General features: G+C 39.8%; 1 protein-coding gene across 1 annotated transcript in view; it reads left to right on the forward strand.

The window, feature by feature from the left end:
* Nucleotides 1-18,046, forward strand: part of LOC117160794 (putative fatty acyl-CoA reductase CG5065) — a 37,628-nt gene that overhangs the window by 14,743 nt on the left and 4,839 nt on the right. The window contains exons 3-5 of the mRNA XM_033341796.2: nt 11,629-11,945; nt 12,556-12,803; nt 16,475-16,658. Of these exons, the coding sequence (XP_033197687.2) occupies nt 11,629-11,945; nt 12,556-12,803; nt 16,475-16,658 (749 nt within the window). The remainder of the gene's footprint in view (nt 1-11,628; nt 11,946-12,555; nt 12,804-16,474; nt 16,659-18,046) is intronic.

The following is an 18,046-nucleotide window of genomic DNA, read 5'->3' on the forward strand; positions in this document are numbered from 1 at the left end:
AGTTATTTCAATTAAGTAACATCTACTTATGTACAATACTTACGTACAAATTATACTTATCTATAATAAATAATAACTTATTATAAATAATTAGCCATGTTACTGCCCCACGCCAGAAAAACTACTGAAAATTCTCAACGCGAGAATTGATTGTAATTTCAATAAATAATAAAAACTATATATGTCGAGTTTACATTAGAATCACGGTTAGGTGCGTGAAACGAATCTTCGTTTGGATTACACGTGACGCTATGCAATAGAGAAGTCTTCGACTAATGCAAATACGATTATCATAGAACTGGACAAGCAACCGTGGTAAATAGATACTCGAGCAACTAATGGCAATGATCTTAGCTTCAATAACGAATCCGCGGTCGACGGGATGATAGATGAACGTGCTCACAAAATCTAAGTCGGACGCGTAATGTTCCCTGGTCGTAAGGTGTTACTCTTTTCGTCGATGAGATGGCGAGAGAGAATGAATTTCCTGTCCCGATGATGCCACAGAAGAAAACTATAACGGGGTGTGTTTAAGGACGCGAGATCATCGGATTCGTCGAGGATAGTCTTCGTTCAGAAGGTGAGTGAATTTGGCGTTGCTGCTAATTGGTCAATCTCCATGTCGGTGGTCAGAAAAAGATGCTAGCCGCCCTCGAGGGAAAGTTGCTAGTGGGAGACGCCGCTCGTTGAAAAGTAGGTCTCCCCTATTTTCCCATAGTTGGGACAAAGACTGTTTGTCTGTTTGAAGGACTTTAGTTGACTAAATCGTAGGATTTATAACGGGCCCTCGAGCTAGCTGAACATGTACTGCGGAGACGCATCGACATCTGGCAATCATCTTACTCGAAGAATAGGGTCTGCGTGTGGCGAGCCACAGGACAGAAACCGTTGGAATGTTTACTGTCGCGTGTCGCCACGAATATTTCTTTTAAGGAGAGCTATAGAATTACTCCATACCTTTGTTAGACAAAGCGTTCATCCCGTGACCGCGGCTACGTTCGGCGACTGACTGTCGCCTCGAGCCCAAGCTCATTACCACAACTCTCGAACAATTACAATCGGGTTGAATAACTACAATTGTTCAATTACAGCTATAGTAGACTCTAGGTTACAATGTTGCGGGATTATCCAAAATTCCAAAGGCTCCGGTGTTCTTTCATCTCCGCCATATATATTTGTCGGAGATGGAAGGACAGCGGGACTTTCCGTCGGGAATGCTGGGAAAAACCTCCCATCACCACAGTCAAGATTTTAATGTTTAAGCAATAAAAATAAGGAAAACAACTTTTAATGTTCCAACCTGGCGTTGCGACGATGGGTTCAGGTTTAAGGTGACATAACGGGTCACCAGACGTAGCCACGGTCACGGGAGGGCCGCGTACCTGACAAAGGTACGGAATGATTTTATGACTCTCCTTAAAAACAAGGATTGACCCGAGAAGCGGGGACAGGAGTATATAAGGGTAGGTTCATCTGGATTGAGAGAGCTTTTAGTCATTTAGTCGTTGAGCGAATTGCCGAGTAAGTCACGCTGATACTGGTCGTCCCGTGAACCGTGGATTCGTTATCGAACCTGGATTCGTTGTCACCATCATCTCGGACATCCTATTGCCGTTACTCATAGCCTCTTGTAGTGCCCATATTCGCACTGATAAATACTAACCACAACCGCGACGGTAAAGTAAGTAAAGGTTCATAGAACGCCCCAAAGTGCCAACCTGACTCCGACATATTTACTATATTTTTTCTCGAGGAAATAGGAGAATATTCCCTCGTTGAGAAACGTTAAGTTGGTATGATCGCTAGTTCCTACAAGCTAACTTGGTACGACTCTTAACGACGCTCTTGTCGTGTAAAATTAAGGTAAAAATAAGGAACTTGTTAATTTCCGAAAAGGAGATTAAGTTCTTTTTATTTTTTACTCAATTTATACAATTTTTCGGTTCGCGATGATACACTTTCGATACTTGGATTAGTTAAGAATTTTTTTATTAGACTGACTGGATGATTTTGAAGGGAGCATTTATATTCTTCCATTCGTTGGAGTGGGAGAAGGTTTTGTTTATGCTTAGTGTAAAATTCGGAGAACGGCTGGAGTGATCGAATGCCACTCAGGCGGCTGAGAACGGGTGCTGACCGGACGGTCACACGCGATAAGGCGTTCGGAATTTCGGTTTGTTATATACAGTTGCTCGAATTTCGTCTGTGACATTCCCCCCTTCTTAGATTGAACTTGATCCCTCAAGTTTTCTTCAGAAGACTTTTGTGGAATCGGACTTGACGTGGCTTGAAAATTACAGCTGATTCCTCCTCTCCATCTGAGTGGTATGTGTTGGTTGGAATATAGATGTTGGGTGTTGAGCCCAGGGTGAGTGGTACTGGTGGGGCTGTCGCATTGTGGCTGTTGATTACAGTTTCATTTCGGCAGCAAAATAAATTGATACATAATTTGTTCGGTATACATTTCCTGATGCATTTGAATACCCCTATTTTGTTTAATCCATATATACCTAGTATGCCTAATGCTATGTACCCTAATATCTGGAGCGTGGTCAGTCCCCAATACTGTATATTTTTAATTCTGTGTTCGAAATTAAGAGTTTCTATCTCGTCGCCTATTTTATCGATCGTTGTTTTATAGCCTTGTAAATTATCTATTATTTTCGGTGCTCGCTCGAGTTTATCTAATAGATGAGTGAAACTATCGTTTGTTTTGAGCGCTAGGGTTTTTGTTTTGATTTCGTATATGACTTCGTTTTTTGTTTCGCCTATACGCGAATATGTGTTCGTCTTTGTACAATATATCGCAAGAAGTGTTAGCTCTTATGATGGAAGGCTTGTCAAGTTTTTGTAAGGTATGTTTCGTTTGGCAAATTGTGTCTATTTCTATCGGATTTGCTGGTATCGCAATGTAACAGTTGCTAGTTTTGAGCGGTATAAAGCTAATGTCTTCAATCTTAAGTACAGTTATTTGACAATGTTCAATGTGTGGTTTGAAATTTATTATTTCGCTGCGACAATCGGTTTTTGAATTTCTGTCATGGATTGGTAGTGTTTGTTTGCATATAGTGGTTCCGGCTCGATTCTTACAAAGTTTGTTGAAATACTCGATATCAGCGTTTATAAATGAAAGACCTGAAGTTAAATATATCTGATGTTCGACTACTGGAGCCAAAAATACTCCATTTCTTTTACTCGGGATAGAATATACTTGTAATATGTTCCATTCTGTGTTAGAGACTAAAGGTACTATGATTTTGAAAAATATTTTGTCATCTATTGTGAAGATTTTAAGATCACTGATGTCGAGTATGAATTGAAAATGTTCGGTTTTGGCAGAAATCGCGGTGTTGTACATCTGGCTACCTATTGCCTTGGCGTAATTTTCTATGAATTCATTGGGGTCAAGTATTTGTGGACTAATTATTCCTTGTTTGCCTAATATCATGACGTTAAGTATTTCATCTAATTGGAAGTGTAAAGTTTGCATCGCGGTGTCGACTTTCATGATCATCTTAAGCATAGATCTATCGATATTTGCCTGCTGTTGTAATTTTAATATATCACTATATGATCTCTCTAAGTGGTTTAGGTTTTCTGAGTTTACAATTTTTCTAATAAGTGCTGTTTGATTAGCTATTATGGTCTTGATTTTATTATTATCATCGAATAGTTTGTCCATATTTTTGTTTATGAGCGTAAGATCATCATCGTCGAGAGTCCCGAACAGACTTTTCGATACGGAACCTATGATGTTAAGCAAACCTCGTGTGCTCCGGGTATGTGTTAACGCTTTCAAGTGTTTTGCGAGTTGTTTTAGGTTATTGATGCGATTTTGTAATCCGCCTAACTCTTCGACGTATTGTTTGCTGATTACACGTGAGTCTATTGTTAATTTATATGATTCTATTGCGCTTATCTGTTCGTATATGTCGCTAGTGTCTAATCCTACTATTACATTGGCAGTGTCGCTGTATAAATATCCTTTTCCTATGTTTTCTACGAATACAGAGTTTCCTTCTAATGGTGTAATATTTATTTGCGCGGATACTATTCCGGCAAAAAGGAGCGTCGACCTGGAAAGTAAGGTTTTAAACGATTACCGTGTATCTTTTTGTCTTGAATCAGATAGTATGGAGTACATACTTTATCAATCGTGTACGGTCCTAACCATTCCACATCAAGTTTATGCCTTTTATGATCGTTATGTATTAAAACAGAGTCTCCTTCTTTGAAAACTGATTGAGGCTTTATAATTTTACGTTTTTGATCGCGCTGATATCGCTGTTTACTTTTGATCAATGTTTCGCGAGCGTGTCGGAGTCTAGAGTCCCATTCCTTTTTGCGGAACGTGACTTCGTCTGCGTATGTGCGTTGGGGATTCTTGGATATTGTGGAGGGAAGATTGGCTTGGTGTCCGAATGTGAGTTCGAATGGCGTGTAACCAGTAGAGTCGTGTATCATTGTGTTATATGCAAGGCATACAAAATTAAGTTGATCGTCCCATTCTTCATCCGAATTTCGCTGTATCGATTTTAACATGTCTGTTATTACTGCGTGTGTCCGTTCTAACGATCCGTTACTTTGTGGGTGGAAGGATGTCGTTTTGATATGTTTGATTTTGAACGCGTCTTCGTACTGTTGCATTAAACTAGATATAAAATTCTGTCCGCGGTCAGTTAATATCTTTTTTGGAGCGGAAAAGATGTAAATGTAATGATTCAAGAGTGCGTTCCAAATTGTTTCCGTTTGCTGAGTTTTTAGTGGTACGAGTATTAAGTATTTTGTCAATTCGTCATGTATGGATAGAATGTACTGATTGCCTTTTTTCGTCTTTTTCAGTGGGCCTAATAAGTCCATAGCAATTTTATCGTTTGGTTCGAGGGGTGTGTCGGTGATACAAGGTTCTTCGCGCGGTCTGATACGTGTAGTTTTAGATGTTTGACAGGTGTCGCATGATTCTATATGTTGTTGTATACGTTTCATCAAATCTGGTACTCTGTGCCGTTCACGAATGCGATCGTATGTCTTTTGTATACCGGGGTGTCCTACTAAATCGTGATTTTCTTTCAATAATTCGTCTATTTCTTCGTCGCTATATGTTTGAATTGGTTCCCATGCAAAATTTAATTCTTTTACGGTGTCGTTCAGGAATAGTAAAATTTGTTTGATCGCGTTCTTTTCGGTCTCTGTGAAACTGTCGTCGCCTATACCTATCTTTTCGTTTATATGAATAATTTCGTTTAATTTAGTTAACCATTCGATTCTGTCGTAATTTCCTAGCTCTGTTTTGGATAATTGATAGAAAGATTTACGGTTCGGAGTCATTTTGAGAATTTTGGGTAACGTGTCGGTAGATTTTTCCCAATCGTGATATTTTTTATCGAGTTCTATGTTCAAATTTTCGCGTCGTCTGGTCAGAACATGTATTCTAGATAGTGCGTCGGCTGCAGTATTATCTTTTCCTTTCGTGTATTCTATGTCGTATTCGTATTCTTCTAGTTTTAATCGCCATCTCATCAAGCGTGATGAGGGGTCTTTGCAATTCTGTAACCATTTTAGTGCTTGGTGATCGGTTCGGATGAGGAATTTCCGTCCTAACAGATATTGTCGGAGGCGTTTCACGGCCCATACTATTGCTAAAAGTTCTTTTTCTGTAGTGGAATAATTTCGTTCCGGTGGGTTTAGAGTTCGCGAGATATAACAACATGGATGTCCGTCCTGTGATAAGATTGCACCTATACCTTCGTTACTGGCGTCAGTCGTTAATGTGAATGGTTTCGCAAAGTCTGGGAATTTTAGTACGGGTGATGAACAGAGTTTGTCTTTTAATGTCTGGAATGCTTCCTGGGTTTTATCTGTCCAATGAAATGGTGTCTCCTTTTTTGTAAGTTCGGTCAATGGTTTCGCGATCTTAGAAAAGTTTCTGATGAACTTACGGTAATAACCTGCTAGTCCTAAGAACGATTTGATGTCTGTGGGATTACGTGGCTGTTTGAAATTGCTAACGGCTTCTAATTTTTTGGGATTTGGCTTTACACCTTCGGCGGTTACTATATGTCCAAGATATTCTAATTCTGGTTTGAGAAATTCGCACTTGTCCGGCTGTATTTTGAGTCCGAGTTCGCGTAGGCGTTGCAATACTATCGCGAGGTTGCTATTGTGCTCTTCAATCGACTGTCCGAATATTATAATGTCGTCTAAATATACGAAGCAATGTTTATTTATGAGTCCTCTTAGCGCGGTATCCATCATGCGTTGAAATGTTGCAGGTGCATTCTTTAAACCGAATGGCATCCTATTGTAATGATAGTGTCCTTGTGGTGTGGAGAATGCTGTGTACTTTTTAGAGTCTATGTCCATTGGGATTTGGTGGAATCCGGAGGATAAATCGAGGGCTGAGAAGAATTTTGCGTTGCCTAGTTGAGATAGTATGTCGTCTATGTCAGGTAATGGATATGCGTCCTGGTCAGTTAGTTCGTTTATTTTTCTGAAGTCTATTACAATTCGCCATTTCTGTTTCCCTGAGGCGTCTGCCTTTTTTGGTACTACCCAGACTGGTGAATTGTAAGGAGAATCAGATGGTTCTATAATGTTCTTTTGTAGCATTTCGTCCATTTGTCGTTTGATTTCTTCTTTATGGCATTCAGGCGATCGGTAAGATTTTGTGTTAATGATTTTATTTTCTTTTAACGTTATTGTGTGTTTAGCAAGATTAGTGCATGGTAATAAGTCGGTCTCTAGATTGAATACGTCAAGGTAGAACAGCAATATCTTTTCAATTGGTTCACGGAGGGTTTTCTCTATATGCGAAAGTCTAACTAAATCTTTAAACGTGGAGACTTGATCATACGTATTTGAATTTTCGATAAAATTAGTCATTTTGGCTGGGCACTCACCACCATTGATAAAGCATATCGTTGTCGGTTTTCCTTCCAGGTAGACTGTTTTTGACACTGCTTGTTTTGGAGGTACGTCGTTTTCCTGTTGCAATAAAAGTATATTATTGTCAAGTTTTAATTGTTGATTCGAGAGTTCAAATTTGAATTTAGATAGGGCTGGCAAACCGAGTATGCCGTCTTCTATAATTGGAAAGTTGTCTTCTACCACAAAAAATTCTAGAGTTTTGCCAAATAGTTTTATCAAAGCGTGTTCGTTGGTTTTAAATTTAGAGTGTCCCATCGAGAATTTCTGTTCTTTTGTTATTCTTGGTCGTAATACGCATCTTCGCTTGAGTATATTAATTCCTGCTCCGCTGTCAATGAGGAATTTATGTCGCTGTCCGTCGGATCGTAAAAGTACTGTGGGTAGTCTTCCTGTTGTGGCGTTAATTCGTAGGTCTGGTCTATTGGTTCCTCTATTTCTTCCTTGTGTGTCTCGAGATTGTGGACTGCTGGTAGTCTCGGAAATTGGCTGGGTGTTCGAAAATTTTTACATTGACTGGAGACATGTCCGATTTGGTTGCATTTGAAGCATTTTAATTGTGTCCTTTGGGCAAGTGGTATTTGTTCGGTTTGTCGGAAGCTTCTTGGCATTGGATTGGGTGTTGGAGTTGGTTTTTTAGTGATCGGATTAGGATTATTGGTTGTTAGTCGTTGCTGCTCAGGAAGTCGTAATCGTTCTATTGGTTTTAGTCGTCGATTTCGATCTTCCCTGAAGAATCGCTCGATGTCGGTGGCTTTCTTTTCGGCTTCAAGGATATTGTATGGTGGATTGGCGAGTAGTAATTGTCCTATTTCGCCTTTCAGGCCTCGGATAAAATCGATCACGGAGTCTTTTAAAATCCTGTCGTTCATAGCTCGTCTAGTAATTTCGTCACGGTATTCGTTCGTTATACTGTATTGTAACTTATTGAGTGCTCTGCGGAACCTGATGATATAACTTTGCACACTTTCGTCGTGACGCTGTCTCGTTTCGCGTAGCTGGTCTTGATGTTCTCTAACAGAGTCTTGGGTGGCTACGTTTCGTCTTAGGGCATCGTACAGGTGTCCGTATTCGTATATCGATATATTGCAGATGGCCATTGCGGCTTTACCCGTGATTTTCCCGATTTTAATCATTTTTAATAGTAACGTGGGTTCGCTACACATGGCTCGTAATTCGCGTACTTCGCGTATGAATTCTTCTACTCCGATATTGTCTTCGCCGTTTAATTGCGGAATACATACTATCGCGTCTTTGGCCCGTAAGCTCGGAGAGGCGAATTGCGGTGGAGGGTCTTCGTAAGAGGGATGGTTGTCTTCTTCTGTTCGAATTGGAACGCATGGTGGGGAAGTTCTATCTCTCGCGGCAACAGATTCGTCCATAGTAATAAGGGAGCCTAGTTCTGTAGTAGCGTCGCGTCCTATTTTTATTTTGGAGATATTTTTGCCTAATAGTTCTATTTCCGCGGCACGCTTCTTATTTTCACTGTCGGCCGTCCGTTGTGTCTCTTCTACACGTTGCGCAAGAATTTCAATTTGTTTTTGTATCACGTCGAGTATGGCACGAATCGAATTGTCCGTACCTCCGTTTGTAGAAACGGTTTCAATAGTTTCGACTTTGTCTTTTCGTGATGTGGGCATGATTCTAATTGAGCTTATTGAGTCTGAACTACTGTTGCTATTTGGACTCGAAGCGCTTGAGAAACTGGGTTTTCTCACACGGTATCGTGAAAATGAATCCAGATTTTTCAGCTTACCGTAGTAGCTATGACCATTGAGGAGTCTCAGGGATGTTTCCTCTCTGGTTGGTTCTAGATTCCGAATCTTATTCGTAGGCTTGCTCTGCGCTGACCGTAGTCCTCTCGTCTAGTTTCACCGTAGTGGAACGTTGAAAGTTGCTGCAGGGCTTCGTAGTAGCAAAGATTCGCACTGGGTCCGTTGATCCTTCGATCTTCAATGATGCGCGTACGCCGAAATCGTAATTCCGTTTGCACTGAAGTGAATAGATCCTGGCACGGATCGCCAAAAATGTCGTGTAAAATTAAGGTAAAAATAAGGAACTTGTTAATTTCCGAAAAGGAGATTAAGTTCTTTTTATTTTTTACTCAATTTATACAATTTTTCGGTTCGCGATGATACACTTTCGATACTTGGATTAGTTAAGAATTTTTTTATTAGACTGACTGGATGATTTTGAAGGGAGCATTTATATTCTTCCATTCGTTGGAGTGGGAGAAGGTTTTGTTTATGCTTAGTGTAAAATTCGGAGAACGGCTGGAGTGATCGAATGCCACTCAGGCGGCTGAGAACGGGTGCTGACCGGACGGTCACACGCGATAAGGCGTTCGGAATTTCGGTTTGTTATATACAGTTGCTCGAATTTCGTCTGTGACACTCTTTTGGCTTAGGAATCGACCACGTGTTAATTATCTAAGTGTATCCGGTGTGTTCAGACGTTTTGTGCGAAGAGATGAAATATAGAAAGCAATAGTTGAAACTGTGCAAATCAATTATATCTCAACCCCAAACCTATATTTAATAACAGGTTATGGGCCCAGGGCAGTAAACTGCGACGGTAAAGACATTTATTTGTTGTGGTTATGTGTTTTTCTGAAATTGTCCGAGAAGAGACCACGCCATGGTCGATCAGGAGGAAATGGGTAATGTGGACAAGGATATGAATCCGACCCTGAGTAAGGGCAATTATGAATACTGGAAGGCGATGCGGAAGTTTCGTTGGTTTTCCTGGTCTGCTGGGATGCAGTAGAGTCAGGATTAACGACAGCAGAAAGGTTGAGACCAGACTGTATAAAAATGGATAACAAAGCACGTGCGTACATTTTCCGGCATGTTCGCCCCGAGTATCTCGGGGATATCAGAGTCCTGAAAACAGTGAGGGGGAGTTCTGGAAAGCACTGGAAGATGTCCGTGGGAGATCTACGTCGATGGACATTGTTTTATGCATGCGGGAACTGGGCACGATCGAGAAGACTCCTAGCATGCATATCTCCTCGTACTGCGGAAGGATCCAAGACCTGTGTGATAAGTTATCCAATACCGGTGTGGTAGTTGGTAGTCGCTGCCGGGTGAAAAGAGAATTCGCGTTTCGTCCCGGGACTACCGGTGGACTCATCAGTCAAGTAAGGCTATACCCGGTAGTCCCTGCCTTAGACGTAAATGGAATCTCGCTAGGTGCGGTATTTGTAACGTGCGCCCGTATATTCGACCGCTAGCGAGACACACAGACTCGTTGTCTTCGTAGTAGCCCTCTGGTGTTGGCGGTTGGTATCCGCGGATCACCCGGGAGGTGTTACGACCGTGTCATGTCGATTCGGGGTATTTTCACGTTCCGCGATTTATGATAGTGAGCTTGGGCTCGAGGTGACAAGCAGTCGTTGAACGTAGCCGCTGTCAAGGGATGAACGTTTTGTCTAACAAAGGTGCGGAGTAATAGTATAGCACTTCTTAAAAAGAAATAGTTGTAGCGGCACTCTGCAGTAAACATTTCAACGGATTCTGTCCCGTGGCTCGCCACACGCACATCCTATTCTTCGAGTATGACGGTTACCAGATGCCGACGCGTCTCCACAGTACATGATCAGCTAGCCCGAGGGCCGTTATAAATATTAAGATTTAGTTATCTAAAATCCTTCAAACAGACAAACAATCTTTGTCCCAACTACGGCAGGATAGGGGAGATCTATTTTTTTCAACGAACGACGCTTCCCGCTAGCAACCTTCCGTCAAGGACGACTAGCATCCTTCTCTAACCACCAACATGGAAATTGACCAATTAGCAGCAACGTCAATTTCCCTCACTTTCCGAACGAAGGCATCTCTCCACGAATCCGACGATCTCGTATCCTTAGACACGCCCCATCATAGTTTTCCTCTGCAGCATCATCGCGACGGAAAGCTTTTCTCTCGTGAGGTGAAATTAGCGAATTACATAGCGTCTTTAGCGATTTCTTCTCTAAAACAGACATTGTAAACAGTTACTTTCTCTTTCTTGGGCATCTCAGAATTAGTCTAATTATTGTACGATTTTGTTATTCTCATACTTACCTATCTCGGACAGACAAATACATATGAGCTCTTTCGTATAACCGTACAATTAAATAGGTTCTTGCAGCATAAAGCTAAGTAGATACTGGTTTACGCTAATGAGGAATCAAATAGGGCAGGTCCCTAACTATATAGATTCTTCTATATGCTAGCGTGTCTCATCTTCCAGTATTGTCCGCGTGGTACAACATTAATCCGGGAATAATCAGGAACATAAACGCGAGTACTCTCATTTCCTCTCTGATATAAATTATTGTCACATGGAGATATGATAGTTTGAATATAATATGCTTATACTGACTTACGAAAATATGTAGGCACTGCAAAATTGTATGCATATACTACCTGGGCTAGATACATTTTTTGAAACTTCGTTAGCTGTATAGTGAGATGCGAGTATCGTAATTATACTGAACAAGTTTTAAAGCAGTCTAGAAACGTATAAAAAAATTACAACGTATTTTTGCAGACATACACTTTTAACACACTGTTGACCGGCTACGTTAAACAGAAACTAACAACTTAACTTCCTACGTAAAAAAAAATTTATTCCTGATCGGTCAGAAATGTATTAAGAGAAAATTAGTATGCTTAATAATATTCTATATTGGGAACCGAGCTTATATATTATATTCTTCAGATTTTTGATGGTGTCAGAGCACAAAACCCAACAATTTTCGATAAAATTCATCTCGTGGAGGGCGATGTGACTCTACCAGATTTAGGTCTTTTGCAAAAAGACAGAGATATGTTGATAGAGAATGTAAACATAGTGTTCCACGTTGCGGCCACTATAAATTTCCATCAACCATTGGATATGATCGTCAATGCAAACGTGAAGGGTACCGCTAATATTATCAAACTGTGCAAGGAACTCAAGCATGTAATTAGCGTTGTCTATGTAAGCACAGCTTACAGTAATCCGAATCTATCAGACATCGAGGAAAAGGTCTACACGTAAGAATCAGTTATAATTCGTCATTCCTTAAACAACTTTTTCAATATCGTGCATAACCTACTTCTAAATATAAATAAACGATGAAAGTAATGTATAACTTAGTATAATTTGTTTACTTGTCTATCTGATTAACACTTGCCAGTCTCCATTGAAATGATAAATACTTGTCAAAACAGGTATAAATTTAAGAAAACTTACACAAGAAATAATCAATGATACAAGATCTGTCAATGATAAAAATTACGTATTGAAAATTATTTTACCTTTTACTAATTTCTTCTTTTTATTGAATTCAATGATGAACTTGTTTTGATACACGTACATGATAACAACTAGACACGGATATCATTATAAATTCATATTTTAAGATGAATAAACATGATTTGAGGAACAGAATCTAAGCAGAACTTTGTTCGTTTACTAAAAATTACAGCAAGTACTTCATCTTCGATTCTTTCTATATTATTGTGTATTATTTCATTATATTCTGTTATATTATTAGACATTCTATGCGTTTTTGCATTTTAAATCTTTAAATGCGTCAAATTTGCAATTTATTAATGACTTTAGCGTGACAAACATGTTATCTTATGCTTGATAATTTTGCAGCACGAATCTAGATCCCTCTCTCGTGATAGATATATGTGACCGACAAGACAAAGAATTGATTAATCTGCTCGAAGAAAGAATTTTAAAAACGTATCCAAATACATACACGTTCACCAAGAATCTTGCAGAGCAGACAATATCCAACAATAGCAAAGGATTGACTGTTGCGATAGTACGACCAAGTATAATTTGTTGCTCGCTAAAAGAACCGTACCCTGGTTGGTTGGTATCTTTTGCTGGACAATCAGGTATTTTTATAAATATTTACAATGATAATCCCTCGTCACTTCATATCTCACTCATATCGCAAATAAGAGCGTTTCATTACATCCAAGTGATTCCGAATAATACAAGTCACTCGTATCACAAGACCTTAGCTCTCCATAATTTTCATAAGAATGAAAGAAATCAGCAATAGAATAAAACTGTGACAATTTTTAACTCGCACATTCTGAAGGTTACGTATATGGAAATATACTGAAGGGTCGGAAGGAAAACTCAGATTTATTCAACGATAAATGTTTATTCACTGTAATATCGATGAGTACACTTGACACAGGACTCGCGATTATATTCGGTTCGCGAATGCGCGGTTACAAGTTAGAGCTCGGATAGCTATGATTCGTGATGCGCTAGTGTAACAGACTGACTTTCCGTCACGATGCTGCTGCGAAGGAAAACTGTGTTGGGATGTGTCTAAAGATGCGAGGGCATCGGATTCGTTGAGAAAAGCTTTGGTTCGGAAAGTGAGGGAAATGTACGTTAACGTTTACTTATTGGCTAATTCGTGTTGGTCGTTGGAAAAGGATGCTACTTGCCCTTGAGAGGGTGTTGCTAGCGGGAAGCGTCGTACGTGCGAGATAGCAGATTTCTCGTGTGTTCCCGTGGTAGGTGGTCGACTTCGAGGCTGATAAACAAAGACTGTTTGTCTCTTTGGAGGACCTTAGCTAAAATAAATTCTAAGATTTATAGCGGTCCTTAGGCTAGCTGGAAATATTCGGTACGAATGTATCGACATCTGGCAATCATCTTGTCCGCAGGTATAGGGTCTTTGTGTCGTGCGTCACGCGACATAAACTGTTGGGAAGTTTACTGTCAAGTGCCGCCACAATACTTTCTGCTTATTGCGCTATAAAAATTAGTTCATGATACCGTTATTTCATTTTTTATTAACTTAATTACGGGGATATGAACCTTCAACATACAATCCAATTACAAGCAGTTAGTTTCAACCTAAAATGTGTAGTGTAGTATAGTATTATGGAATTAAATGGAATTAAATTAAGCATAAGACGTGCGATGCGCCCCTCGAGACAGTAGGATATGCTTTGTTACCATGTGCATGATGTATTTAACGTGAAACAACATAAAATTTTAAAGCACACGGTAATATCATTAAACATTTTATCTGGCAACAATGAGCGAAATATAACATATTTCTGCTTAAGAGGCAATAATTTTAAATAATTATATAATATATGCGATGGATATGTATTAGCATTGGACTACTTATTCAACGTGTGGCCAAACGCAGAAGTTTCTTTTTTTTTTTTATTTATTTATTTTACAATTTTACAATTTGTCCAGTAGGACATTTGGTAAAATATTATAGCGGTGTGCTAATATAACATGTGGGTGGCTACCCCCAGCGGGGTACCATCATCGTGTTTGTTAGGTTATGTCCTTTGTGAGATCTGTTGGGTGTCTCCTTTTTAATCTTCTTTTTATGCTTGATGTGTGGACCGTTTCCGCTGCCAGCCGGTTTGGGTGCGTTGCTATTCTTTCTCCGTGCCTTCTTGCACTTTTGTTAATCTCCTCCTTGACCGTTGGTATTCCCAGGTCTTTCCGAATGTCCTCGTTCCTGATGTACCATGGGGCGTTTACTATTGTTCTGAGTATTTTCGATTGCGTTACCTCTATTTTGGTTATATGGCTCATTGCTGCTGTTCCCCATAGTGCTATTCCGTACGTCCAGATTGGTTTTATGACCATTTTTTATATTTTTAGTTTGTTCTCTATGCTTAGTTTGGATTTTCGACTTGTTAGCCAGTACATTTGCACTCCTTGCCATCTGTATTTTGTCTATTGTTGCTTTAATATGCTGTTTCCATGTGAGTCGTGAATCTAAGTGGAGTCCTAGGTATTTGACTTGCCTTGTTTGTATTATGCGTGTGCCGTTTAGTACAATGTTAGGTGGTTTCTGTTTTCGCAGTGTGAATGTAATGTGTTTGCATTTTTCGGGGTTTGCTTTGATTTGTTTTGCTTGAAGCCACTTTTCTATTTTTGTGATATGTTCTTGTAGTAATGTAACTGCTGTTGCCGAGTTAGTGTGCCTGACTAGTACAGCTGTGTCATACGCGAATGTCAGTATTTTGCTGTTGTTAGTTGTTGGTATGTTGGCCGTGTATAATGTGTGTAAAGTTGGTCCTAGGACTCTTCCTTGCGGAACTCCTGCCTTGATTTCTTTAGCTTCCGAGTGTGTGTTTTTGATTTTTACTATGAAGCTCCTGCTGCTTAGGTATGATTTGATTAGTTGGTATATCTGCCCCGGGAACTGTTTCCTGATTGATTGTAGTAGGCTTTCGTGGTTTATTTTGTCAAATGCTTTCTCTATGTCCATAAAGAGAGCTGTACAGTATTGCTTTGTTTCCAGCGCCTGTAGGATTTCATTGACGAGTCTGTGCGTTTGTTCTATTGTGAAGTGTTTGTTTCTGAATCCGAATTGGTGATCCGGTATTAAATGGTTCTTCTCTATTATTGGTTTTATCCGGTCGTAGATTATTTTCTCTCGTATCTTAGAGAACACCGGAAGTAATGAGATTGGTCGGTAGGACTTGGTTTCGTGTGGGTCCTTGCCTGGTTTGGGTATCATTATGATTTGTGCCAGTTTCCAAGTTTTTGGAAAGTATTGTATTCTTAGTATTGCGTTAACTATTATTGTGATTTGTCTTATCGCTTTTGGCGGAAGGTTTTTCAAGATTTTGCCGTCAATTAGGTCGATTCTTGGTGCTTTATTATTTTTTGTTCTCTCAATTATGTTTCTGATTTCTTGTGCTGTTGCTTTGGGTATGGTGTAGTGATTGTCAGTTGGTGTACTAGTGGTTAGCGCATCCTCGTCCGTATGACTATTGTGGTTTCTGTTGTTGAAACGCAGAAGTTGACGCTGTATGCTTTCGAACATATCATAAAGAAATTGCTGATATGAAAGAAGGTTGGTTATTGTTATAAGACTGTAGACCCTGATGTGGCCTGTGTGTTAGCTCAGATTCCAGTCAATCGTTTAACAGTAAAAGGGAGATTACTCGTCGAGAACGTCGAATAGCCGTTGAGAGTACAGAACGTTAAGCGGCGCGAAGCAAAATCGTGTTTGTCACCTACGGCGTACAGAGGGAGGAAATGACCCAAACAACGTTTAGAATTACTCAGTTTTCTTGTGCGATATGAAAATTCATTTAATTCCCTTATATAATCTTGAAATTAAAAACAGATGTAGTCAGTTATCATAATCGTTTTGATTATGAGAAACGATCTGCACAGAAGCGATTACGCTGATCAACTCCACGATAAAAAGAAGAAACAGTTGTGACATTACAAACGTTATTCCCTAAAATTCAAGTTAAGATGTACTACTGATTATATTATTGACTATACGACTTCTTTTTTCAACAGATACACTCATCGCTATGAGTTATTTGCGAAGCTGAACAACATAAGCATTTTTAGGCAATAAAGTTAAAAAATTCAGAAAAATATAGTTGTAATTAATTTCTGAGAAGCTAGTTGACTAATTTTTACCAGATCGCCATTATTTAACCTGTGTTTTTACTGTCAATTACAGCTACTCTTCCCATATCCGTGTCGCTACATTTCGAGACAGTTGAGAATCATTAATAACTTTTGAACCAATTTGACGTTGCAGGTATCTTCATGAATATCGGCAATGGTATTGCAAAAGTACTATTGGGTAAGGCAGATGTAATATCAGATGTAGTGCCTATTGATTATGTAGTCGATGTGATAATGTGTGCCGCGTGGCACGTCACGCTACATGTTGATAATAGAGTCAAAGTTTACAACTGTACGAGCAGCGCACGTCCCATCAAGTACGGAATCGATATTTATTACAGAATTTGTTTAACTAACGTAACTCAATTGTTAGAGTATCCTAAAAGCTTCAGATTCATTTAAGCAATGCGATCAATGGAAACGCCAATGGATAAATTGCATTCCAGTGTGATTAATGTACAAAAGATAATGATAAACTTAGAAAAAGATATTGAGAACACAAATGGATAAAAGCCAGCCAGATTTTTTTCTGTGAATATCTATATGTCGGGTTTACATTAGAATTAGGGTTAAGAGCGTGAAACGAATCTTCGTTTGGGTTACACGTTGTCGTTATGCAATAGAGAAGACATTGACTAGTGCAAATACGATTATTATAGAACCGGACAAGTAACCGTGGTAGTTAGGTACTCGAGAAACTAATGACAATGATCCTAGGTTCAATAACGAATCCGCGGTCGACGGGATGATAGATGAACATACTCACAAAATCTAAGTCGGACGCGTGATATTCACTGGTCGTAAGGGGTTACTCTTTTTCATCGATGAGATCGCGAGCGGGAATGACTTTCCCGTCCCGATGATGCCACAGAGGAAAACTATATTGGGGTGTGTTTAAGAACGCGAGATCATCGGATTCGTCGAGGATAGCCTTCGTTCAGAAGGTGAGGGAATTTGGCGTTGCTGCTAATTGGTCAATCTCCATATCGGTGTGTAGAAAAAGATGCTAGCCGCCCTCGAGGGAAAGTTGCTAGTGGGAGACGCCGCTCGTTGAAAAATAGGTCTCCCCTATTTTCCCGTAGTTGGGACAAAGACTGTTTGTCTGTTTGAAGGACTTTAGTTGACTAAATTTTAAGATTTATAACGGGCCCTCGGGCTAGCTGAACATGTATTGCGGAGGCGCATCGACATCTGGCAATCATCTTACTCGAAGAATGGGGTCTGCGTGTGGCGAGCTACGGGGCAGAGACCGTTGGAATGTTTACTGTCGAGTGTTACAAGTATTTCCTTTTTAAGGAGAGCTATAGAATTATTCCATGCCTTTGTTAGACAAAGCGTTCATCCTGTGACCGCGGCTACGTTCGGCGACGGACTGTCGCCTCGAGCCCAAGCTCATTATCACAACTCTCGAACAATTACAATCGGATTGAATAACTACAATTGTTCAATTACAGCTATAGTAGACTCTAGGTTACAACGTTGCGGGATTATCCAAAATTCCAAAGGCTCCGATGTTCTTTCATCTCCGACATATACATAGGATTCATTTGTTCTAATGAAGGTATATGTGTCATAGAAACGTCTTTACGCTTTTAATACTTCTTCGGAAATAAGAAAGGTGTCTCAAGTCGATGTGTAGTAACTTTTTCTTTTGTGTTTACCGGTTTCTTCGCAACGGCTTGACGAACCGGAATTTGCATCTCGT

This window comes from Bombus vancouverensis, chromosome 11, assembly GCF_051014615.1.
Source record: "Bombus vancouverensis nearcticus chromosome 11, iyBomVanc1_principal, whole genome shotgun sequence".
In the NCBI taxonomy this organism is placed as follows: Eukaryota; Metazoa; Arthropoda; class Insecta; order Hymenoptera; family Apidae; genus Bombus; species Bombus vancouverensis.